Source organism: Oreochromis niloticus, linkage group LG12 (assembly GCF_001858045.2).
Source record: "Oreochromis niloticus isolate F11D_XX linkage group LG12, O_niloticus_UMD_NMBU, whole genome shotgun sequence".
Taxonomy (NCBI): Eukaryota; Metazoa; Chordata; class Actinopteri; order Cichliformes; family Cichlidae; genus Oreochromis; species Oreochromis niloticus.
In genome coordinates, this window is record NC_031977.2 from 37,804,219 (window position 1) to 37,829,218 (window position 25,000).

At 47.9% G+C, this 25,000-nt stretch overlaps 1 protein-coding gene across 4 annotated transcripts in view; it reads left to right on the top strand.

Moving 5' to 3' along the window:
* grin1b (glutamate receptor, ionotropic, N-methyl D-aspartate 1b) overlaps positions 1 to 25,000 on the top strand; it is a 74,699-nt gene that overhangs the window by 23,407 nt on the left and 26,292 nt on the right. For 3 of the 4 annotated variants that reach the window (XM_025896962.1, XM_019347174.2, XM_019347175.2), the window contains exons 5-16: positions 1,856 to 1,918; positions 2,821 to 2,918; positions 3,592 to 3,713; positions 11,610 to 11,784; positions 12,261 to 12,411; positions 13,728 to 13,814; positions 14,626 to 14,761; positions 14,874 to 15,001; positions 16,871 to 17,035; positions 18,739 to 18,857; positions 19,328 to 19,440; positions 19,523 to 19,671. In XM_025896962.1, the coding sequence (XP_025752747.1) occupies positions 1,856 to 1,918; positions 2,821 to 2,918; positions 3,592 to 3,713; positions 11,610 to 11,784; positions 12,261 to 12,411; positions 13,728 to 13,814; positions 14,626 to 14,761; positions 14,874 to 15,001; positions 16,871 to 17,035; positions 18,739 to 18,857; positions 19,328 to 19,440; positions 19,523 to 19,671 (1,506 nt within the window). The remainder of the gene's footprint in view (positions 1 to 1,855; positions 1,919 to 2,820; positions 2,919 to 3,591; positions 3,714 to 11,609; positions 11,785 to 12,260; positions 12,412 to 13,727; positions 13,815 to 14,625; positions 14,762 to 14,873; positions 15,002 to 16,870; positions 17,036 to 18,738; positions 18,858 to 19,327; positions 19,441 to 19,522; positions 19,672 to 25,000) is intronic. The other variant, XM_025896963.1, reaches the window with a different exon arrangement.

Below are 25,000 nucleotides of genomic sequence, written 5' to 3' on the forward strand. Positions count from 1 at the left end.
AGAAATATTTATTTACACAAACAGTAGCAGAAACACGCCGGCTGTTATGGGGAGGAGTCTAAATGTCGTGTTTCTGATCTCTTTTGGCTGACTACAACATGTTTGTCCCATAGCAGCCACCGTAGCTAGGATTATGCACTGGATTAGAAGGATTAGAAACAGAACTCAGCTGACTGCTGAGATCTACTGACGTCTAGTGGTGAGGTTTTCCACACTGTCTTGGAAAAGATTTTTCGTACGTGGGATCTGATACTCTATCTTAGCTTTGGAGCGCCTTTACTCTGTGACATCGAAACTTTCGTTGCTTTGTATTTTGGAGGTTGGGTTGTGTTTTGCAGTTGTGGGTCTGAAGCTGTGATTCTGCGTTCAGTGAACTGGGCTCAGGTGAAAAACAGTAATAAACCTGGACGTGTCTTTAGGTGTGTGTGCAGGTTGGTTGAAGCGCTCTCAGAGTCAGGCTGTGCTGTTCGGGGCCTTTGCGCGCGGATGTAAATTTAATGAGATTAACATTTGGAGCGGATCGAGTCGAGGACTAATGGGACGCGCCGCCGCCACAGCGGATTAACATCACAGGAAGTTTGCAGAGAGGGAAGTATGAGTGTGGATAAAATGAGACCGAGCTGGGTTTGTGGCGAGGTTCAGGCTCAGGTCTTAGCTCTTCATCCTGAGGAGCTGAAGCGACGAGTGCTTGATCACGGCTGAGCTGTGAAGTTCGACAGGCTTCTGAGTCAAAGCGTCTCTTTGTTCTCTAAAAATAAAGCGTCTGCGCTCATGCCTGCAGGCAGGCTTCAGGAACGATTTTACACCTCAGACTAAATATAGCGAGCCGGTCACGGCGCAGCTCCGCAACAGCCGTTATAATTAGCACCTGTTCTTTAATCACAGCTCAAAATCACAGCCTTCATGCATGAGCCACCGCATGTGAAGAGCACTAATGATGATATCATTACTGCGATTACAGTCAAGGCCTCTTTATAAGGCAGCCCTTATGTGCCTTTCTTAATGTTTCACTGAGATATTTTGTGGGCGGAGCTCCAGGTGGGAGGAAGCGTCTATGGGTCATTCTAGGACTGAAGGACACTTTAACATTCAGGAACAGATGCTTTATTTCATCCTGATCTTTGTTCAGAAAAACCAACATGAAACATGATGAAACAGAGAAAGTCATTGTTTAATTAAAAGTACACGGCAGCGGGGTTCAGGAAATGAGAATTAGACTCATTTTCAAACCTCTGTATGTCTGATCACCTGCTGCTGAAGAGAAACCATGCAGTGCAGGCACTCTGCTCCTCAGCAGGCTTCCAGAAACTGGCCAATCAGGAACAAATGGGCTTTTTAGGAGCAGGGGGTTTAAAGAGGTAAAGGTGAAACAGCTGATTCATACGTGTTCATACCTTTAGATGAAACCAGAAGGTTATAGTTTATCTCAGGGTGAGTGGTTTCCTCCTCATTCAGGGAGTTTTGGGCGATAATGGCCATCCTACGCTTGATATCCTGACATCACCAGACTGCTTAGAAAAACGAATCACTCCATTTCAGTTTGTGAAACCTTACACCTTCAGCACAGCAGTGCTTAAAAACCTCTCATCCAGATGTTAGTGGTTAACATGTGCCGCTGTCGTCCACACACCAGGGGTCGCTGCGCACAGAGGTTATTATTAAAAAGAAGAAAAGTCCGAACTGGACGCAGGTCGACAGACCGCTGGGCAGACTGCGATGTGTTTGCGTCCGACTCCTGCAGAAGAAATCAATCATTTATTGGATACTTTGCTGCCCCCATCCCCACACATTTTTTCTGACTGTCTATAATCTTCTTCTGTGTCTGCATATTTTCTCTGTGCACATTACCCATCAGACTAAAAACAGGAACTATGAAAACCTCGACCAACAGAACTTTGACTTCAGGAGAACACCCAAGGTATAAACTTGCATGGTCAAATGATGCACGCCGCCCAACCAATCTCTGAGCTCGCCCAGTAGTAGCCAAACACCAGTCAGCCCCGCCCGCCCAGAATCCAACCCGGCTCCAGAGATAGACTCTTATCCTGGTGGCACGTCTTTTCTCCACCATCTCTTTTCTTTCTTTTGATTTTTCATGATTCCTGCACATCGGGAATGGGTTTACACTCGCAGGAGAGACGCCCTTCCTCTTCCTCCCCCCTCCTCATCCTCATCCTCCTCCCCCTCCCCGAGTTTTTCCTTGTGAAGGGTTGCATGTGGCCACGCTGACGCGTGGCTCTGTCTGCAGATTATCGAGGAACACTGCACACCAGGATCGTCTCACTCCTCTTTTCTTTTTCTTTTGGAAATGAAACACTTCTCCTCCCCGCCTCCCCTCCTCTTCCTCCCCTACTCCCCCCTCCACTTGAATCTTCTTTTTTTAATTTGCGGTTGCATCAGTGTGCTCTAACATGCACGTCCCCGATTGGTTGGTTGGTTGGTTGGTTGGTTGGTTGGTTGGTTGGTTGGGTCTTGAAAGCGCCTCAGTTTGCATGTGCCACCACACCACGCACAACTTTTTGCCCCTCCTTCTTTGTATTCCAGCTTCGACTTTGAGTTTTCTTTAGTTCAGCAGATCTTGAACACTTTTTTGCTGTCTCCATTTTTTGCTCCCGTCCCTCCTCCCCTCCTCCTCCGGTGGTAGCGTGGGTGAGGGGGAGCATGGTCAAGGTTGGGGTGTTGTGGGTGGTTGGGGAGGGGTTGTGGATGTGGAGCTAACGATGGCTGTCCTGCGATGTGTTCTGTGGTGTTTTGTTCTGCCGTTTCTCACTGTCCCTCGGTGTTACCGTCCGTCCACTGTGTCCACTGGTGGTCCTCCAGGCTGAGAAGGTGCTGCTGTTCAGCCAGGACACCAACCTTACCGCCCTGCTGCTGGAGGCGAAAGATCTGGAGGCCCGAGTCATCATCCTCTCTGCCAGGTTTGTGCACATTTCAAGGTGGTTTCCATGATGGTTTCTGATTGGATGATGTTGTGGTTTCCACAGTTAGGCTGTATCAGATTTAGGACACTGGTCACAGTTTAAGTTGTTCTTGCCATGACTTGGCAGGAACTTTGTGACTGAGCCATCAGCAAGTGTTGACTGAATCTGTGTATCCCCAACAGGTAAAAGTAGCACCTGCAAATGCTGTGTAAAACAATCCATGTAAACGTGAGTAGGATGTACAAGGTCTAAAGATCAGCCCTTAGTCTGATACAACAACAGTCAGCCTCTATCGTAGGAATCTGAGGAAAGTCAGACTCTTCTGCACAAAACACCAGCAGCGATTCCAAAACTGAACAAGGCCAAAGTCTGAAAGACCACGGCACGAGCTTCAGCTCGTCGTGAGGTGTTAGTCGATGTACTGAGCTGCAGTGTTTCTGGCGCTGTGGTGCAGAAAGACTGACTGCACTGAAGTGAAATCATCCAAACCTCCATCGGGTCTTTAAAGAGACGTTTGGAGCTCGAACAGAAGAAGTCAGACTGCGCGTCCACAGGAGTGTTTGATATGTTGGTTTCCAGAGTGTTGCTCAGTGATTGATGACTGGTTCTTTGGTCTGTTTGTGTCAGCCACAGGTGAGTGCTTACCTGCTGTGTGTTTGTGTGTTTGCAGTGAGGACGAAGCTGCACTCGTGTACAAAGCCGCCCGGCAACTCAACATGACCGGCTCCGGTTACGTCTGGCTGGTCGGAGAACGGGAGATGACCGGCAAAGCTCTGAGTGAAGCTCCAGACGGTACGTCCGTCTCTCACCTCCTCTTCCTCCTTTCTTCCTCTCTGTCTGTCTGCAGCTCTTCTTCCATCCAACTGACAGCAAAGCTCGAACAGAAGGAAAATTAACAAGAAAGCAGTCACCTGTCACCTGCAGAGAGGAAATAGATCAAACTGCTCTTTCTTTGTTCCTGTCATCATCAGTCGGACATATTTAACCAAATACCAAATGCTGCTTCAGCTCCCGAAAAATCAGAACTCTGAGAGTTAAACACGGTCCAACTTCTCAATAAAAGTTCACTACACCATCATGTAGGATCAGGATCAGATCACATCATCAGTTAACAAGTAGATCCTTCCATCCATTTTCTTCTGCTTGTCTGGGGTCACGGGCGAGGTGTTCCTGGGCCAGCCCAGAGATGGAGTCTCTCCAGTGGGCCTCCTCCCCGTGGGTAATGCCCATGTGAATGGAGGCATCCTTGTTAGATACCTGAACCACCTCAGCTGCCTCCTTTCGATGTGGAGGAACATTGGCTCTACTCTGAGCCCCCCTCGAACGATGGTGCTCCTTACCCTGTCTCTAAGGGAGAGGCCTGTCATTCGAGCTCATTCGACAATCGACAGTTTTGCTTTTACAGCACAATTGCTTTTACTGCCCCAAGCACCTCAGGTCTTGTTCATGAGAACAAGACCTGAGGTGCTTGGGGCAGTAACTCGCCTCTTACTCCACCCTTTTCCAGCTGAGGACAATGGCCTCAGAGTTGGAGGCAATGATTCTCATTCCCACAGTTTCACACTCGGCTGTGAGTGCACCACCTGATGACCCAACAGAACCACATCATCTGTAAAAAGCAGAGACGAGATTCTGAGACCACCAAAGTAAAATCTTTCAGCCACTTGGTTACGCAATTCAATTTTCAATTCAAATAAATTTTATTCATACAGCGGTAGACCCTAAAATAATACATACAGAGAAACAACGCCTCGAAATTCTATCCATAAAAATTATGAACTGAAGCGGTGACAAAGGTCAGCCCTGGGTTATCCACCAGGAATGAGTATGATGTACAACCGGTTGTACAGGGACCAAATGACCTCTAAAAACCAAACACCCCATACTCCTGAAGGGCTGTTCCCACAGGACACTCCAAGGGACGTGTCCTTCTCCAGGTCCAAGCGTCTAATCGATTGACGCTTCCATAATCAACATAAAGAGTCTTAACATCAGCAGCATCCCAGTCCTCTTCATCATCCATAAAGGCTGTCCCGAGGTCCTGCAGTGGGGACGCTCACATCGTCGATGGCTGCTCTGACGTTGGGCAGCGGTTGTGAAGGTGTTGGGCTACTGAAAGCTGAAACCAGACACAGAGGTTCTACGTAGCTTAAAGAGCTCAGCTGGGTTTGAGTTCAGAGACAGGAAACATCTCCTCAGAAAGCAGCCAGAACGACAGGCGCTGCCTGAGACCCGGTTGGACATGTTCGGAGACAGAAGAGGCTCGGGGAACTTTGACAGCAGTCGTCTGGGCTTCATCAAACATGACGAAGAGTCCCGTTAGTCTCTGAACGGGGAGCGTTAGAGCGCTTTGAGGCACTCTGACGTCATGTCCTCTAGTGTAAAAGTCTCGGTCCACAGAGCGGTGCAGGCAGGTCAGGAGTCAGCGAGCTCTCAGCGTCATCATTCGATCCGATGTTAAAACGGTTGGATGGAAGCACAGCTCTCTCTCTCTCTGTCTGGCACTGTTTCTAGTAGGTCTCAGATGAAGGAAGCTACTCTTCATCAGTCTGTTAGCTTCTCAGTGTCCTGGTGTGTTTTTTCTCTCTCTGGTTTCTTCGGAGTGCCGGTTGAACGTTTAAACATAGCCGGCGTGGAGGCGTGTTTAAAGGTTCTTAACCGCTCCCTCCTCTCCAGGCTCATTGTAACTGTGTGGCTTTAAATGTGTCTAACATCTTTTTGTTTGTTTCATTTCTATAGTGTGTGTCGTCCGCCCGCCCGCCCGTCTGCCCATTCTCACAGTAACAATAACATGCTGCTAAACAGGGGTGGGAGGGGCGGGCTTTATGATTCAGGTGTGGGGGGGTAATAAACTGCTAATGTTGCTGCGGTAACCGTGACGTGTGTCCAGTCAAACACTGGTAAGATGCCGCCCTTGCTTCCTGTTACCTGCTTGATGCTTTGCCCTTTGCAAGTGGCCAATAGAGGCCTCGCCCACGGCAACGTGGAGCCAGGGGCGGGGTTTATTCAGCTGATTACTCAGCCAGCCAGATCACACGTTTATCTTTGTACTTCAAAAGTATGCGGACGCCCTTTTAACGCACAGAATGGATATAAAAGAGCAGGAACTCATCGGGAAGAGGTCAGGTGAGTCAGGTGAGGTCAGTCAGATGATTGCAGGTTTTATTGCACACAATAGAAAAGATGAAGCTATTCACTGTCATAGCACAGAGGTCAGAAGTCAGAGAGCTGTTTTCACTTCTGTTCGACTATATTATTGTATTTTGCAACTATAGCTATTGCCATCTGGTGGCCGTCAGATATAACGCAGCTTTAAGGCACTAATGTTTTACACAGGCGGTGATTTTCAGTCGAGTCACTTGTATTTAGTTAAAACCCATCGGAGAAACCAAACAACTTGACATGAATTTCAATTCAATGATTTCAATGATTATATTAATAAAAATCCGATAAATGAATAAATCAGAGTTGCTGAATGTTGGAAAGAAAAAGCAGAGGATTTGTTCTCCTGTCTCTGCTGCTCGTTTCGTTCATTTATTTAAATTAGCATTTGTCATTATTAGTCAGCTAAGTTAATAAAATAAAGCTGTTAGATATCCATTATGTGATATTATCAGTATAAGATAAGATAACCTTTATTAGTCCCACACGTGGGAAATTTGTTTTGTCACAGCAGGAAGTGGACAGTGCAAAAGTTATGAAGCAAAAATTAGAATAAAATAAAATAAGAATAAATACAGTACACAACTGTACAGAATAGAATAAAATAAAATACTATATACAGTAGAATAAAATAGAATAAAATATACAATAAGATAAAAATAGAGTACAAATGCTATATACAACTGAGTAAAAATACAACGATGCCAGAAAAGATTATTGCACATTAGTGTTATTGCACATTTGTGGATGTGTGTGTTTGATCAGTTGAAGTCTTTGTTGTGGAGTCTGACAGCAGTGGGGAGGAAAGACCTGCGAAATCTCTCCGTCCCACACCGTGGGTGCCGCAGCCACTGAAGGAGCTGCTCAGTGCTGTCAGAGTCTCCTGCATGGGGTGGGAGATGTTGTCCATCAGGGATGACAGCTTAGCCGCCATTCTCCTGTCACTCACCACCTCCACTGGGTCCAGAGGGCATCCTAGAACAGAGCTGGCCCTGCGGATCAGCCTGTTCAGTCTCTTCCTGTCCCCGGCACAGATGTTGCCATCCCAGCAGACCACACCATAAAAGATGGCTGAGGCCACCACAGAGTCATAGAAGGTCTTCAGGAGTGGGCCCTCCACTCCAAACGACCTGAGTCTCTGCAGCAGGTACAGCCTGCTCTGCCCTTTCCTGTAGAGGGCGTCTGAGTTATGAGTCCAGTCCAGTTTGCTGTTCAGATGAACACCAAGGTACCTGTAGCTGTCCACAGCCTCGATGTCCATACCTTGGATGTTCAGTGGTTGCAGTGGAGGATGCTTGTGCCTGCGGAAGTCTACCACCAGCTCCTTGGTTTTACTGGCATTGATCTGGAGGTAGTTCAGTTGGCACCAGTCCACAAAGTCCTGAGTCAGTCCTCTGTACTCCTTGTCGTCCCCATCAGTGATGAGGCCGACTATTGCAGAGTCATCAGAGAACTTCTGCAGGAAGCACTGGGTGGAGTTGTGGGAGAAGTCTGCAGTGTAGATGGTGAAGAGGAACGGAGCCAGAACCGTTCCCTGTGGGGCCCCCGTACTGCAGACGACCCTGTCCGACACACAGCCCTGAGTCCTCACATACTGTGGTCGCTCGATGAGGTAGTCCAGAATCCAGGTAGTGAGGTGATGGTCCACTCCAGAGTTCTCCAGCTTGTCCTTCAGGACTGAGGGAAGAATAGTGTTGAAGGCACTGGAGAAATCAAAGAACATGATTCTCACAGTGCTCCCAGCGGTCTCCAGGTGAGCGAGGGAACGATGTAGGAGGTGAATGACGGCATCATCCGCTCCAATGCCAGGCTGGTAGGCAAACTGAAGTGGGTCCAGTGATGAGCTCACAAGGCGCCGAAGCTGAGCCAGGACCAGCCACTCCAGGGTCTTCATCAGGTGGGATGTCAGAGCCACCGGCCTGTAGCTGTTGAGGTCCTTGGGGCGTGAAGTCTTTGGCACTGGTACAACACAGGAGGTTTTCCAGAGCTGTGGGACTCTTCCCGGCCTCAGGCTCAGGTTGAAGAGGTGCTCCATCACCCCACACAGTTGGTCTGCGCAGGACCTGACGACCCTCGAGCTGATGCCATCTGGACCCGCTGCCTTCTTGGCTTTAATCCTCCTCAGTTCCCTCCTAACCTGGGTGGTTGAGAGAGACAGGCTGGAGCCTTGTGTTGAGTGTGTATTGGATGCTGTTGTTGGGGTGGGGAGGGGTGAGCAGGGTGAATAGAGGAGGTGTGAAGTGTCTGAGGTGTCAGAGGTGGAACAGCAGCAGTGGGGGTGGGTGAGTCTGCAGCCGATGTTGGAGACTGCCTCATGGCTGAATCAAATCTGTTGAAGAAATGATTCAGTTCATTTGCCCACCTCACATCCCTCCCAGGCAGAGAGTTCTGATGTTTGTGGCCTGAGATGGTTCTGAGGCCTCTCCAGACTTCACCAACGTTGTTTTGCCTGTAGCTGTCCTTCCCATTCCTTATCAGTCCCCTCAACTCTCTCTGCACCCTTTTCAACTCCTCTTTGTCTCTGGATTTGAAGGCCCTCCTCTTCTGCCTGAGGACAGCTTTAATTTCTGGGGTAATCCAGGGTTTGTTGTTGGAGAAACACCGTACAGTCCTGGTAGGTACGGTGTTATCCACACAGAAATTAATATAGTCAGTAATGCATGTAGTAAGGCTGTCGATGTCCTCTCCGTGGTCGTCACAGATCACCTCCCACACAGTCGACTCAAAACAATCCTTAAGAGCTTCCTCGCTCTCCTCCGACCATCTCTGCACTGTGCGGGTGGCTGGTGGCTCCCTGCGCACTAAGGGCTCATACACAGGGACAAGGTGCACCAGGTTATGATCAGATCTGCCCAGTGGAGGGAGAGGTGATGAACTGTATGCCTCTTCTGCATTGGCATACAGTAAGTCCAGTGTTTTATTGTCTCTGGTCGGGCAGGTCACATACTGGGTGAAGGTGGGCAGTGTGGAGTCCAGTGAGGCATGATTGAAGTCCCCTGATATTATGAGAAGGGCTCTCGGAGATTGTGTTTGCAGTCTGCTGACCACAGAGTGGAGAGAGTCACAGGCTGCATCCGCGTTGGCCGAGGGGGGGACATACACTGTTATCGCAATAACATGCGAGAATTCCCGGGGCAGGTAGTACGGACGCATGCTAACGGCTAACAGCTCAATGTCTCTGTTGTTCTTTCACAGTGATGTGCCCAGGGTTACACCATCTGTCATTCACAAACACTGCCAGTCCCCCTCCTTTCCTCTTACCACTTACCGTATAATCAGGGAATGAAAATCTGACAGCTCGAACTAGATGATGAAGTGAAAGGAACAAGCAGATGAAGGCCAGCAGGCAGGTGCTCGTGTTCTAATATTGCTCTGAGTTTACCTAATGAACATTAAATAAGTGCACATGTTGGAGTTTTGTCCCTGACATGATGTGGTAGTTAACGTGGCGTCCTGGTCCTGGTCGTGGTGTTCCCCTCTGGCTGCTGGGTAATCAGCTCCCCGCTCTGTTGCCATGGCTTTTTGTTTCTACAGACATCCTCATCGGCCGGCCCCTGCACTCTTAAAAACGATGCGTGGCTTTTCTGCACATCGCGTCCTCAGAGTCGCCGATGTGTTAGAAAAACGATCCATCCTTGCCTTAAAAGTGCAGCGAGACCGCACTCTGAAACGATCCACAGTGGGTTTGTCTCTGCTGCACGAGGCTGGAGGTTTCTTTTCTGGGTGGACCGTTTCAGCTCAGCAGAGACGCTAGATCGTTTCTGCTTTCTACCAGAAACAGTCGGAGGTCGTATCTCTGAAACAAACAGCCCGAAGCTTTTTAGCCTCAATGAGAAAACTAAATGTTGGAGCAGCCCGACTTCCTCTTAGTAAAAAATCTCAGAACTGCAATATTTTCCTTTCACGTTATTACCTGAGGAGGAGATTTTCCTGAAACAATATCGTATTTGTGTGACAGAAGCATGAGTGGAAATGCCCGAGCTGTAAAACACAGTGTTAGTGATTTTAGCCCCAAACAGCACCCGTGTCCATGTTAGCGTACAGGCTCAGTCATGGATCAAACTTGGCCGCTGCAGCGAGCCTGGGCTAGATAAAACACAAATCAGCTGGATGTAACAGCGAGGTAGATTCTAACCTTCATCCTAAACTCTACTGTGGGCGGGGCCTACACACAGGATGGGCAGAATATGTGAACAGCTGTAACTCAAATCTCAGCGCACTGCCAACACCCGTAATAACAGCGAGAGCATCTGCAGGCCTGCTTTATATCAGATGGTACAGGTGTTTGCATTATTGTGTCCACCCTCCTGAAACGATCCCCTGAAAAGAAACGTGCGGAGCAGCACTGCGACATTCTGGATTTTGTTGGTGTTTTTCTTCACGGGCTCCTGTTGCACTATGAGGAAAATGTTTGTGCAGCTGCATCGGTCTGCAGGCAACGGCGGCACAGGCACGCTTCCCCTTCAGCTTTGTTTATGGAAGTGAGGCGGACGTGTCGGGCTTCCTAATCGTGCTGCTGCCGTCAGTGCTCGTTATCGTTAGAAACAGCTTCATCGGCTCAGCTCCAGCTCTGCTTTTATGTTCCACTAGAGCAGTCGCTGGCCCTCAGGTCATCATCTGTCTGCAACAAGTTGTCTCTTTAAGGCTCGTGTACTAAAAAATTTTTTTTGATTGGCCAGCTTCAGGAAGTTTACCAAGGTCCCACAAGTATGCATCATACTTAGAGGACATGTTTATAATAAGTGAGAATATATACAGACCTGAAGCAGAGTAGTCTGAGGAATAACTCAGATTATGTTCTCACACATTTGGCTCATTATTTGAAACTTGTTTCACATGAAAACCTGAAATTATGATGTCAGAAAATAACAATAAGCAGGCTAGGTCCTTTCAGGAAGAAGCATTAGCTTGCTTGCCAAATGTTTTGAAATTTCAGCTAATTGTTAGCATAGCATTTCAAAAAAATAACAGTTTGTTAATGTTAGCGTAATGTAAGTTCCCAACAATATTAGTTAGAAATTCCATTTTAGCCAAAGGTTTTTAGTAAGGCATTTATAAAAAAAAAAAAAAATTGTAACAAGCTCGATGGTTAGCTAAAGTTCATTTGTGAGATGCTAACTCTGTTGGTTAGCTATTACCAGTAGATTTTGGGGGATGCTAGCACTGTTAGCCACCTGTTTTGGCCCAGCTTGGAGACAGATGCAGACACTTTTCGCAGCATGACAAGTTTGTACTGAAGGAAAACACCACACACTCTTTGTGACGTCTCAGTGAGGCTTTTCTGCTGAGACAAACGCTGTGATTGTGAGAGTGAACTCCCAGCATGCAGTTCGGTTGTGATGAACACTGACCTGACGCCTGAAGCCCCGAGTGTGTGTGTTTGAATTACACTGATGCACTGTGTAATTACATCAGCTGAATGAAAGTGTGTGCGAGTGTTTAATTAACATGTGTGTGTGAATGAGGGCAGCTTTGAGTCTGCAGCCTGTTTAACTTCCTGCTGTGTGTGCGTGTGTGTGGGCACAGGCCTGCTGGGCCTCCAGCTGATTAACGGTAAGAACGAGTCGGCCCACATCGCGGACGCCGTGGCCGTGGTGGCGCAGTCTCTGCAGGAGCTGTTTGAGAAGGAGAACATCACTGAACCTCCACGGGGCTGCGTGGGAAACACCAACATCTGGAGGACCGGGCCACTCTTTAAACGGTTAGTACCACCCACGGCTGCAGGTCAAAGGTCAAAGATTCTGTGGTTGGTCATTAGGAGGGATGCTGCACTACACTTAGGAGATGTGCTTGTTTTTCTCGTGGGTCTCTCGCTGCCGTTCCTCCACTGCGTTTGATGCAAACGCTGCATGACCACTGTGCGTGTCCCACTTTAGCCCGTTTAGGTTGGATGATCTCAGAGCGGACTGCTGAACACGAAAGTGAGAATAAGAGGGAGGCACTGATCTGCTCTGGATTCATCTTCAAGTCTGACATAACTGGGATAATAAGTGTCTCCTCCTCTCTGTGTGACCCAATCAGTCGCTCTGAATCAGGATTGTTTATGTTGGAGCAGCGTCATGTGACCTGGTGTCGCCTCAACTTACCTGATTTGTTTACGCATCAACATGATGATGTCACCACCAAACATGAAAATAAAGGAGCTCTGATTCTTCTGTGCACTGATTGGCTCCACAGGGTGCTGATGTCATCAAAGTACCCTGACGGCCTGACAGGACGTATTGAGTTTAACGACGACGGCGACCGGCGCTTCGCCACCTACAGCATCCTGAACTACCAGCAGAAACCAGGTCGCCTCGTCCAGGTTGGAGTCTTTAACGGAACACAGGTAGAGCACACCTGCTACACCTGCTACACCAGCTGCTACATCTGTTTTTACAGCTGCTAACACATCTCCTACATCTGTGTATACACCGTGAGTGTCACTGTCAAACATACGTCACAGCAGCTCTCATGACCATCGAGTCAATCTTCCCCTTCGCTCCTGCTGCTCTCCTGTCACAATCACCCCTGACACTCGTCTCCACCCACTCCACCCTGCCTCCACTTCTTTACCTGTCTGTGAATGGTTGACCACTACCTCTGCTCCTACATGTCCACCTGTCCACCTGTCTCCTTCTGCCTCACACCTCCACCTATCCAGCCTCTCACTGCAGATCACAGTGTCATCTGCAAACATCATAGTCCACAGAGACTCCTCCTGCCGAGCTCATCCATCAGCCTCTGTCCCCATACACCACCCTCACAGACGTCTGTCTGTCCCCATACACCACCCTCACAGACGTCTGTCTGTCCCCATACACCACCCTCACATACGTCTGTCTGTCCCCATACACCACCCTCACAGACGTCTGTCTGTCCTTATACACCACTCTCACAGACGTCTGTCTGTCCCCATACACCACCCTCACATACGTCTGTCTGTCCCCATACACCACCCTCACAGACGTCTGTCTGTCCCCATACACCACCCTCACAGACGTCTGTCTGTCCCCATACACCACCCTCACAGACGTCTGTCTGTCCTTATACACCACCCTCACAGACGTCTGTCTGTCCCCATACACCACCCTCACAGACGTCTGTCTGTCCTTATACACCACCCTCACAGACGTCTGTCTGTCCCCATACACCACCCTCACAGACGTCTGTCTGGCCTTATACACCACCCTCACAGACGTCTGTCTGTCCCCATACACCACCCTTACAGACGTCTGTCTACTGTCAGAGTTCTTACATCCATAGACTTAAAAAAACAAACAAACAGACATCAGTATTGGCCAACAGAAGTTGTGTAAGGGCAAAAATACTCAAAATATCACACAAGTAAACTGTGTTTCCAAATAAAGATCCAAGGAGGAGGAATAAGCGTGTGACAGTATACTAAAACGTTCAAATCTTAGTAATTCACTATTGATTAAATGAGATGAATGTTTAGTTCGGTGACAGGTACGACGCCTGTCAGAGCCGAGCTGCTGAGAGAAACACGGTGTAGCGAGCGAGCATCCAGGCCTCCTGCCTCTTTAAATATGAATGCACAGATGCAGTATTGATGCTGTCGTTTAGTCAGCCTGTCACAGTCAGACCTGCATGCAACAACATCACAACCTGAGTCCTCACCGTGTGTTTCTGTGTGCCCTTCAGGTTGTGATGAACCCTCAGAGGAAAATCATTTGGCCTGGAGGAGAGACAGAGAAGCCAGTCGGATACCAGATGTCAACCAGACTGAAGGTAAAACCGCAGCTCGACGCATCTGTTTGGTTCATCGTCTCAGAAAAGTGATGGCGCTCCTTTTTGCAACTTTTTATGTTGGATGTTTTTGAAGACATGAGCTCTGCAGATAATGATGAGTTGGGGTTTGTTGTTGTGTTCTTCATGAATCAGGTCAGATGTTAAGCCAAACCAGAGCATGAAAAAAGCCTTTTCCTATGCCAATAAAACTTCAAACAACCTGTCAGTCAGATTTTAAACTGTACCACTGTTATGGAATATGATCACAGCTACGCCGTCAAACTCAGCATTTATTTCTTGGAAGCTCTTAGAAAATGAGGGTCTTCCTGTTCCATCAGAAGAAATGTTTGGTTTCCAAATAAAAGATTTAGAAAACAAATATTGTTGGTAAAAATTAAAAATAAATCACTCCTGTTATGGAAACCAATTACAAATAATTTCTGGGTTTAACCAAAAATTTCAAAAGAAACTATGGCAAGTTTTCGGGAAACATTAGAATTAAACACAGAATAGTATCAGAGGAATCACAAGTTGCAGGGTACAGTTAAACCTTTTATAGATGTGTTTTCTAACAGTGAGGATATGTTTTTGTAACGTGACTAAGACATGTCAAATGTCTACATTCAAATATGTAAAACTGAATGAGCTTTGTGGACCTTTAAGCCATCACAACTGAGGTTTGTACAAATAATGAACTACGGCTTGGATGGGTGGGCTATTATAACATTTATGCCACGATGACGATGACGAGCGTCTCCCAGGTCGTTTGGATCAGTCCACGTCTCTGAGTGTTCGCTGTTTGTCCACTCAGATCGTGACGATTCATCAGGAGCCATTTGTTTACGTGAAGCCAACGAAGAGCGACGGGACGTGTAAAGAGGAGTATACCGTCAACGGAGTCCTGATCAAGAAGGTGATCTGTACTGGGCCCAACGGGACCATACCAGGTACGCTAACACGCCATCCTCCCAGACCCGATTTCACCTGTTTTCTGTGTGTGTGTGTGCCATATATATATAAAGTTGAATGATTGAAATGAGGCTGTGTTTATGTGTCCAGGTCAGCCCATCGTCCCTCAGTGTTGCTATGGTTTCTGCATCGATCTGCTCATCAAGCTGGCCATGAGTATGAACTTCACCTATGAGGTTCACCTGGTGGCTGATGGGAAGTTTGGCACGCAGGAGCGAGTAAGTGTCACGGGACTCTGTTCGCTGTCACTGCAGCAGGTCCGACTGCTGTTCTGGTTTTGGACACGACGAACGTCCTCCTGTTTGGACGTGTTGTCCTTCTGCTTTAAATGAAAGACTGTATATCAAAGATGGACAACTTAATTGTTTAGCGTTTCCGTCTTTTTGGAGCTCGATGTGACGATGACGGGGGTCTGACAGAGAGACTGAGGACACTGCACATTCATAGGCTCAGTGTGTAGCCCCGCCCTCAATGCTCCCTCCTCCTTCCTCACTCTAATGACATCATCTCCAAATTGAACTTCACATTCAGACCTGAAAGCAGCGACTTCGGCTCACTGAGCTCAGATCAGCTGAGCAGGAAGCTCCTTGTCTCACAGACTTGTATTTATAACCAGAAGAGGCGCCCCCTGCTGGCTGGCCACCTCCAGGATATAAAAACACATTAAAAATAACATTTTAAACAAAAAAGCTACATCCATCTTTTACGTACAGTCTGTGAGTGTACCTGTACACCTGTTTGAATATTTGTGTGTGTCACATCAGCCTGAATAACTTCCAGGGGAAAGTTCAGCTCTCTGCTGTAATCAGAGTTATCCTGTAAGGGATGACTGTCGGTCTCTTTGCAGCTGACTGTGCTCGGTCCCTCGGGTGGATCTGAGGCGTGGAGCTCAGGTGAGCAGACTGACGATGATGAAGGTGATGAAGGACGTGTGATCTGTGCCAGCATGTTTGCATTAGGGCGGTTACATTAGATACTGAAACACATTAAAACACATTTCCATCCAGCTGCAGGCTGATGTTCGCAGGAGCGACGTCACGCACCAAAACAGCTTAGTTACAAACAGCTGTTCTGTTTACGTGGTAACAATAACATGGCTGCTGTGAGGTGAGCTGTCCCAGCAGGCTGTGATTTAGCAGTTGTAGGTGATGGTCAGCTGACAGCGTAAGCTCCACCCTCTCATCCAAATATGGTCACTTCTGGAAACTAAAAAACAACATGGCGACAGCAGAGGCCTTGTCCATCTTTCATATACAGTCTGTGGAGTAGTGGTGGCGCGTTGAGGAAAATTCCTGTGTGTGGATGTTGTTCTTGGCTCTGATTGGCTGTGTCATCAGTGAGCTGGAGTAATGTGATTACAGTTCATTCTCAAAAGTAAACGGACAGTCTCTGCTTCACGTGTGGTTATCTGCGGCCTGATGATGTCATTGCCATCTCGCTGTGTCTGACCTGCTTACCGATTCATCCCCATCGGCAGCTCGTCAACCCAGGCTTGTTGCCATGGCGACCACTGCTCCGTCCCTGACTCCGACCTTGCTGGAGCCGAGAGACATTTATTCATCTCTCTCTCTCTCTCTGCTGCTCGCTCTCCTTCATCGCCTCCTCTGTGCTCTGGATCCCCCCCCCCCACCTTCCTCCTCCTCTTCCTCCTCTCTCGTCTCTTCACAGATTTATTCACGCCTGAAATCTGCTTTATGTTCCAAGTATACCCAGCTCCTGAAGGATGATGTTTCCTGTTTAGTCGATCACATGAAATCACTTGTTCTCCTTCATGTTTTATTCAAATCTGAGCTCAGCCTTTAAAAATGCAGCCGCTGCAGACAAATCTGATGCTCCTTTATTATTTAAAGTGAGAAACTACAAACCTGCCAATCAGGGATTTGCTGTACTCCTCCCAGTGGATCAGCTGATCAGTAATCAATAACGTGATCAGGCTGGAGCTGCTGAGCACGCCTGACAGTGTTTGTTGCAGCTGATGTGGGTTTGCAGATATTTAACGCTTTAACCTGCTGCAGTGAGGTCATGAATGTTGCAATGTAGAACTCAAACCTTCATTAACAGAGCTCCGACGTCCCTCCGTCCCGCAGGTGAACAACAGCAACAAGAAGGAGTGGAACGGGATGATGGGGGAGCTGCTGGGAGGCCTCGCCGACATGATCGTCGCCCCACTCACCATCAACAACGAGCGCGCTCAGTACATCGAGTTCTCCAAACCCTTCAAATACCAGGGGCTCACCATCCTCGTCAAGAAGGTGAGCGAGCGAGGAAGTGCAAACCATGACGAAGGTTCATGATGTGACGCTGTCATCAGGCACAACAAAGCAGTGAGGCTCAGCCCGAGCAGTGTGAGACAGCAGAGAACCGAGGTTACGTTTCATCACAGGGAAACGGCGATGTCGTGCAGTCCGTGTTAGTTAAACAGTTCCGGTGTTCGTGCACACGAGCTTGTGGTGCTGTCCCTACGCCATCCCTCACCCGGCCTCAACTGACCAATCACATGACTGTGATGTCATAGCCTGGGAGAGATAGTGAAAAAGACAAAAATGCTTTTGTCTTCTAGAAGAAATTGTCTGAAGTGTTTTCTTGATTAATTCAGGCAAAGCTATTATTGCGTTAGGTTTGCTGTTAGCCACGTTTCACTTTGCTGGTGATGCTTTTAAATAGTGTTAGCTAACTTCTTGGCTAATGCTAAGTGAATGATCAGACAATGTGATTGGCCAGTTGTGATGTAAACGACACCGACATGGAGATAACAGAGCATGTCACTTTCACATGCTCTTGGGAGCCCCCTGCTAGTGGGGGGGGTCATCAGCTGCTCAGCCTGCAGACACCTGGGGCCAGGTGAAGGACGAGGGATAAACTGTTCTCAGTAAAGTTTGTGTTGAGGCTTTCGGATGGGCGGAGACAAACGGCATCACATGACAGGAAGAAGATACCAAAAAACTGAAACTTCCGCCGTGAGAACGTCTCAAATGGCCTGTCCTTGGCCTGAGGTCAGTCAGATATTTGGTTTCTGTGCCACCGTGAGGTTGTGCGCTGTAGTTACACCGAGTTTTTAATAACACAGCGCCCCCTGGGAAAGTGGAGGTCCAGAGAGTGGGAGCGACTTGGTGTTTAGCAACACCCTGCCCACTGACACAGGATGGAGACGGCAGTCATCTCAAAATGCTCTCAAGATCTAAAAATTTAAAAAAATATCAGACTAATTCAGACCAAAGCACATCTGAGGAATATTCAGACAATAACACCTGAGCGCTCAGGTTTGTGTTCTCGGTGTTAAACTGCAGAGGGTGCGGCTGCTCGGGGATATTTGCAGTCAGACTGACCCAGTTCACAGAAACAAGAAGCAGGTCAATAGTTTCCGCCATAGCTCCTGCAGCTGATCCAGGTTCAGATTTCCTGTTTACAGCTCCACTCTCATTCTGGGTCAGGCAGCCATGCTCAAAGGCAGCAGCAGGAGGAGTCGTACTCGTGCCCGTCTCCTGACTTGTTGGGCATGTGGCTGAAAGCTCAGCGCTGATTGTTACTGTGAGAGAAGCTGAAGGGAAGCGAGTGACGATTGGCTGAAGCAAGGAGGTGCTGCATGGACGTTTGCCCTCTGTGAGAGCAGAGCTGTGGGCCCCGCCCATCAGCGTGCGAGCTACCCAGGTTTCTCATTGTCACGCTGCGAGCCAAGCCAGACAAACCTTTAATTAGTTCATTCATTAAAAATAATCTTCATCAGTAAGAGAACAGCTCAAAGAGTCTGGAACAGATTAAGACACATGAACATTAAAGGTAATGGTGGCCAATCAGGAAGGAGCTGGCTTTAAGGAGGCGGAGCTAAAAGAGTTAAAACAGCTGATTAAAGATTCCTGCTCCAAACTGTCTCAGATAATGTTGGAAATAAAATTAATGACGTGTGTGTGTGTGTGTGTGTGTGTGTGTGTGTGTGTGTGTGTGCGTGTGTTCACAGGAAATCCCTCGCAGCACTCTGGACTCGTTCATGCAGCCGTTCCAGAGCACACTGTGGCTGTTAGTTGGTCTGTCGGTCCACGTGGTGGCAGTGATGCTTTACCTACTAGACCGGTTCAGGTAAACCAACAGCACGCCTCAGACCACGCCCCTGCCCTCCAAGGAGTCACTCAGGTTGTCAGACACGAGCTGTAGACTCATGTTTAAAACAGCAGCAGAAATCCCAAACTCCACAAAACTCGTTATTAACTCATCCACGTGTTCGGTCACGCGTTCGAGCCCCTGGTCACAGGAGTGAGACGGTGCCGGTAAAAATGGCATATCGGCTTTAAACAAAAACAGCCATTCCTTCTGAGCGCTTCATTTGGTCTGTTACCACACGTGAAACGTACATACATGGGACGGGTGTAGGCGGGGCTACATTAAGACAGTGGGCGGGGCTTGAGAGCAGCCGTACAGAAGATGACAGCGAGGGTGTTTTATCCCAGTCTGTGCCCAGGGAGACACTTACCAGGGTCAAAGGTCAAAATCAGGATAGGACTTTTACCTGTGATGTAGTCTTGAAGTCTAACACAGCTGTGTGTGTGCAGCCCGTTCGGAAGGTTCAAAGTGAACAGCGAAGAAGAAGAGGAAGACGCCCTCACCCTGTCCTCGGCCATGTGGTTCTCATGGGGAGTGCTGCTGAACTCTGGGATAGGAGAAGGTAAGAGGACGCTGAAGGTAAATCCGGTGGCGACACGCTGCTACCTGCTGACGGCGCCGTTTCCTGTCTGCTCTGTGTGCAGGAGCTCCCAGGAGTTTCTCGGCCAGGATTCTCGGTATGGTGTGGGCAGGGTTCGCCATGATCATCGTAGCTTCATATACTGCCAACCTGGCAGCCTTCCTGGTGCTGGACCGGCCTGAGGAGCGCATCACTGGCATCAACGACCCCAGGGTGAGGATGAACTACGTCATCTTCACAGGAAGAGGTGGTAGTTAAAAGGACGCTATCTGTGTCTGATGCAGCATTCAGGGTCCTTCTAAAGAGTCTGTAAAGTCAAAGCCTTCAGTCTCCTGAGACATGACACAAGTGGGTTCATACCTGTTTGGTAAAAACTGGGCCTTTTAAAAAGCTTCAAAAGCAGGTGGCTCACACTCGGTCGTCTGTCCAGACGTCTGTGCCGTCCCTGATCACAGCCAGTCATTTGTTCCTTTTAAATCCAGGAAAGTATACAAAGACCAAACCTGGAAACCGCCCAGCTCTTCGTCTGTGAGAGGACGGTTTCCTGCATTAGCAACGTCTCTCAGAGGAGAGATTCACCTGGACTGAAATCAAAGATCCAAATGTGTGAAATGATCTCTGAAGTCAGTCAGAGTGCACAGAGCCAGCCGGGGCCGGTTATTCTGTTAGGACGATAAGAAAAACCTTTATTGGTCCCACACATGGGAAATGTCAGAAAGTGGACAAAGAGCTACGAAAATGACGAAAAAATATAGAATAAAAATACTCACAGCAGTGTAAGAGAAAATGTTTTAATGTCCAGACTAAAGAAGTTACAGTATCAAATCTGGGAATGTAAATATGGACTGTACTATCTGTACTGACTAGTATACATGTACACGGTGAGTATATGTATATATACACAGAGGGTAGACACACACAGGTACACGCACACACACACACACACACACACACACACACACACACAGGTACACGCACGCACACACACACACACACACACACACAGGTACACGCACGCACACACACACACACACACAGGTACACGCACACACACACACACACACACAGGTACACGCACGCACACACACACACACACACACACACACACACACACAGGTACACGCACGCACACACACACACACACACACACAGGTACACGCACACACACACACACACACACAGGTACACGCACGCACACACACACACACACACACACACACAGGTACACGCACGCACACACACACACACACACAAGTACACGCACGCACACACACACACACACACAGGTACACGCACACACACACACACACAGGTACACACACACACACAGGTACACGTACACACACACACACACACACACACAGACACAGGTACACACACACAGACACAGGTACACGCACACAGACACAGGTACACACACACAGACACAGACACGAGTACACACACAGACACAGGTACACACAGACACAGACACAGGTACACACAGAGACACAGACACAGGTACACACACAGACACAGGTACATGCACACACAGACACAGGTACACACACACAGACACAGGTACAGACACAGACACAGACACAGGTACACACAGACACAGGTACACACAGAGACACAGACACAGGTACACACACAGACACAGGTACACGCACACAGACACAGACACAGGTACACGCACACAGACACAGGTACACGCACACACACACACAGGTACACGCACACACATGCACACACACACAGGTACACACAGGTACACGCAGGTACACGCACACACATGCACACAGACACAGGTAAACGCACACACAGACACAGACACAGGTACACGCACACAGACACAGGTACACACACACAGACACAGACACAGGTACACGCACACAGACACAGGTACACGCACACACACACACAGGTACACGCACACACATGCACACACACACAGGTACACACAGGTACACGCAGGTACACGCACACACATGCACACAGACACAGGTAAACGCACACACAGACACAGACACAGGTACACGCACACAGACACAGGTACACACACACAGACACAGACACAGGTACACGCACACAGACACAGGTACACGCACACACACACACAGGTACACGCACACACATGCACACACACACAGGTACACACAGGTACACGCAGGTACACGCACACACATGCACACACACACAGGTACACACAGGTACACGCAGGTACACGCACACACATGCACACAGACACAGGTAAACGCACACACAGACACAGGTAAACGCACACACAGACACAGGTACACGCACACACAGACACAGACACAGGTACACACACAGACACAGGTACACACACACACACACAGACACAGGTACACACACACACACACAGACACAGGTACACGCACGCACACGCGCACACACACAGGTACACACACACACACACACAGGTACACACACACACAAACACAGGTACATGCACACACACACACACACACACACACACACACAGACAGGTACACGCGCACACACACACACACACAGACAGGTACACGCGTACACAAAGACAGGTACACGCGTACACACACACACACACATAGACAGGTACACGCGTACACACACACACAGAGGTACACGCGTACACACACACACACACACACACACACTCACACACAGGTACATACACACACACACACACACACAGGTTCATACACACACACACACACACAGGTACATACACACACACACACACAAACACACAGGTACATACACACACACACACACACACACACACACACACACAGGTACAGACACACACACACACAGGTACAGACACAGGTACACACACACACAGACAGGTACACGCGTACACACACACACACACACACACACACACACACACACAGGTACATACACACACACACACACACACAGGTAGGTGGCGCTGTCACTTGGTGTTCGCTCGCTTTGTGGTAGAGTATCACTTCCTGTTCCTGCTCAAACACAGTGGTGTTTCTGAGTAGCTTTTCTGCTTAGCAATTTAATTTAAATCTTTTGATACATCCCTTCTTCATAGTATAATCTTAACGTGCTTCATCTGAATCACCCTTTCTGTGTACTCACTACCTAATTTGTAGCCAAAGTATTCACTCACTGTCTCTTTACTGTTTCGCTAGCTTAGCTTAGCTCGTAGCCGACTCGTTAGCACCATGGCTACTTCACCTGTCCCTCCTGCACTTTCCTGCTCATTGTGTCAGATGTTTAGTTACTCCTCGGCCTCCTTTAGCAGTAATGATACCTGTAACAAATGTAGCATATTTGCAGCTCTGGAGGCCAGGATTACTGAATTGGAGACTCGGCTTCGCACCCTTCATTCACCCGTAGCTAGCCAGGCCCCTGTAGCTGGTGCAGCCGAAGATAGCGTAGGCCCCGCTAGCTGTTCCCCGGCAGACCCCAAGCAGCTGGGGAAAGAGGGCGGCTGGGTGACGGTGAGGAGGAAGCATAGTCTTAAACTGAAGCCCCAGGTACACCACCAACCTGTTCATGTGTCTAACCGTTTTTCCCCACTCGGCGACACACCCGCCGGGGGTCAAACTCTGGTAATTGGTGATTCTGTTCTCAGACATGTGAAGCTAGAGACACCGGCAACCATAGTCAATTGTCTTCCAGGGGCCAGAGCAGGCGACATTGAAGGAAATTTAAAACTGCTGGCTAAGGGTAAACGTAAATACAGTAAGATCATAATTCACGTCGGCAGTAATGACACCCGGTTACGCCAATCGGAGGTCACTAAAATCAATATTGAATCGGTGTGTAACTTTGCCAAAACAATGTCGGACTCTGTAGTTTTCTCTGGTCCCCTCCCCAATCAGACCAGGAGTGACATGTTTAGCCGCATGTTCTCCTTAAATTGCTGGCTGTCTGAGTGGTGTCCCAGAAACGATGTGGGCTTCATAGATAATTGGCAAACCTTCTGGAGGAAACCTGGTCTTGTTAGGAGAGACGGCATCCATCCCACTTTGGATGGAGCAGCTCTCATTTCTAGAAATATGGACCAATTTATTAAACCCCCAAAATATGACTATCCAGAGTTGGGACCAGGAAGCAGAGTTGCAGTCTTACACGCCTCTCTGCAGCTTCTCTCCTCCTGCTACCCCCCAAAAACCCATCTCCATTGAGACTGTGTCAGCTCCCAAAAGACAAAAAACAAACTAAAAACCAGCAATAAACAACTTAAACATAAAAAATCACAAAGAAAGAACAATACAGTATCCACATCTGAACCAAAGAGTAAAACAGTGAAATGTGGATTATTAAATATTAGGTCTCTCTCCTCCAAGTCTCTGTTAGTACATGACTTAATAATTGATCAACAAATCGATTTACTCTGCCTTACAGAAACCTGGTTGCAGCAGGATGAGTATGTTAGTTTAAATGAATCAACACCCCCGAGTCATTCTAACTACCAGAAATCCCGAAGCACAGGCCGAGGGGGCGGTGTGGCAGCAATTTTTCACACCAGTCTATTAATTAACGAAAGACCAAGACAGACTTTTAATTCATTTGAAAGCCTGATGCTTAGCCTCGTCCACCCAGCTGTAAAACTCAGAAACCAGTCTTACTTGTTATCATCTATCGTCCACCTGGGCCTTACACAGAGTTTCTCTCTGATTTCTCAGACTTTTTATCTGATTTAGTGCTCAGCTCAGATAAAATAATTATTGTGGGTGATTTTAACATCCATGTAGATGCTAAAAATGACAGCCTCAACATCGCATTTAATCTGTTATTAGACTCAATTGGCTTCTCTCAAAATGTAAAAGAACCCACCCACCACTTTAATCACACTCTAGATCTTGTTTTAACATATGGCATAGAAACTGAACATTTAACAGTGTTTCCTGAAAACCCTCTGCTGTCTGATCATTTCCTGATAACATTTACATTTACAATAATTGATTACACAGCAGTGGAGAGTAGACTTTATCAAAGTAGATGTCTTTCTGAAAGTGCTGTAACTAAGTTTAAGAATATAATCCACCCACTGTTATCATCTTCAATGCCCTGTACCAACATAGAGCAGAGCAGCTATCTGAACGCTACTCCAACAGAGGTCGATTATCTTGTTAATAATTTTACCTCCTCTCTACGTACGACTCTGGATACTGTAGCTCCTGTGAAAACTAAAGCCTCAAATCCGAAGTACCTGACTCCGTGGTATAATTCTCAAACACGTAGCCTAAAGCAGATAACTCGTAAGCTGGAGAGGAAATGGCGTGTCACAAATTTAGAGGATCATCATTTAGCCTGGAGAAATAGTTTGCTGCTTTATAAGAAAGCCCTCCGCAAAGCCAGAACATCTTACTATTCGTCACTGATTGAAGAAAATAAGAACAACCCCAGGTTTCTCTTCAGCACTGTAGCCAGACTGACAAAAAGTCAGAGCTCTACTGAGCCAACCATCCCTTTAACGTTAACTAGTAATGACTTCATGAACTTCTTCACAAATAAAATTTTTATCATTAGAGAAAAAATTACCAATAATCATCCCACAGATGTAATATTA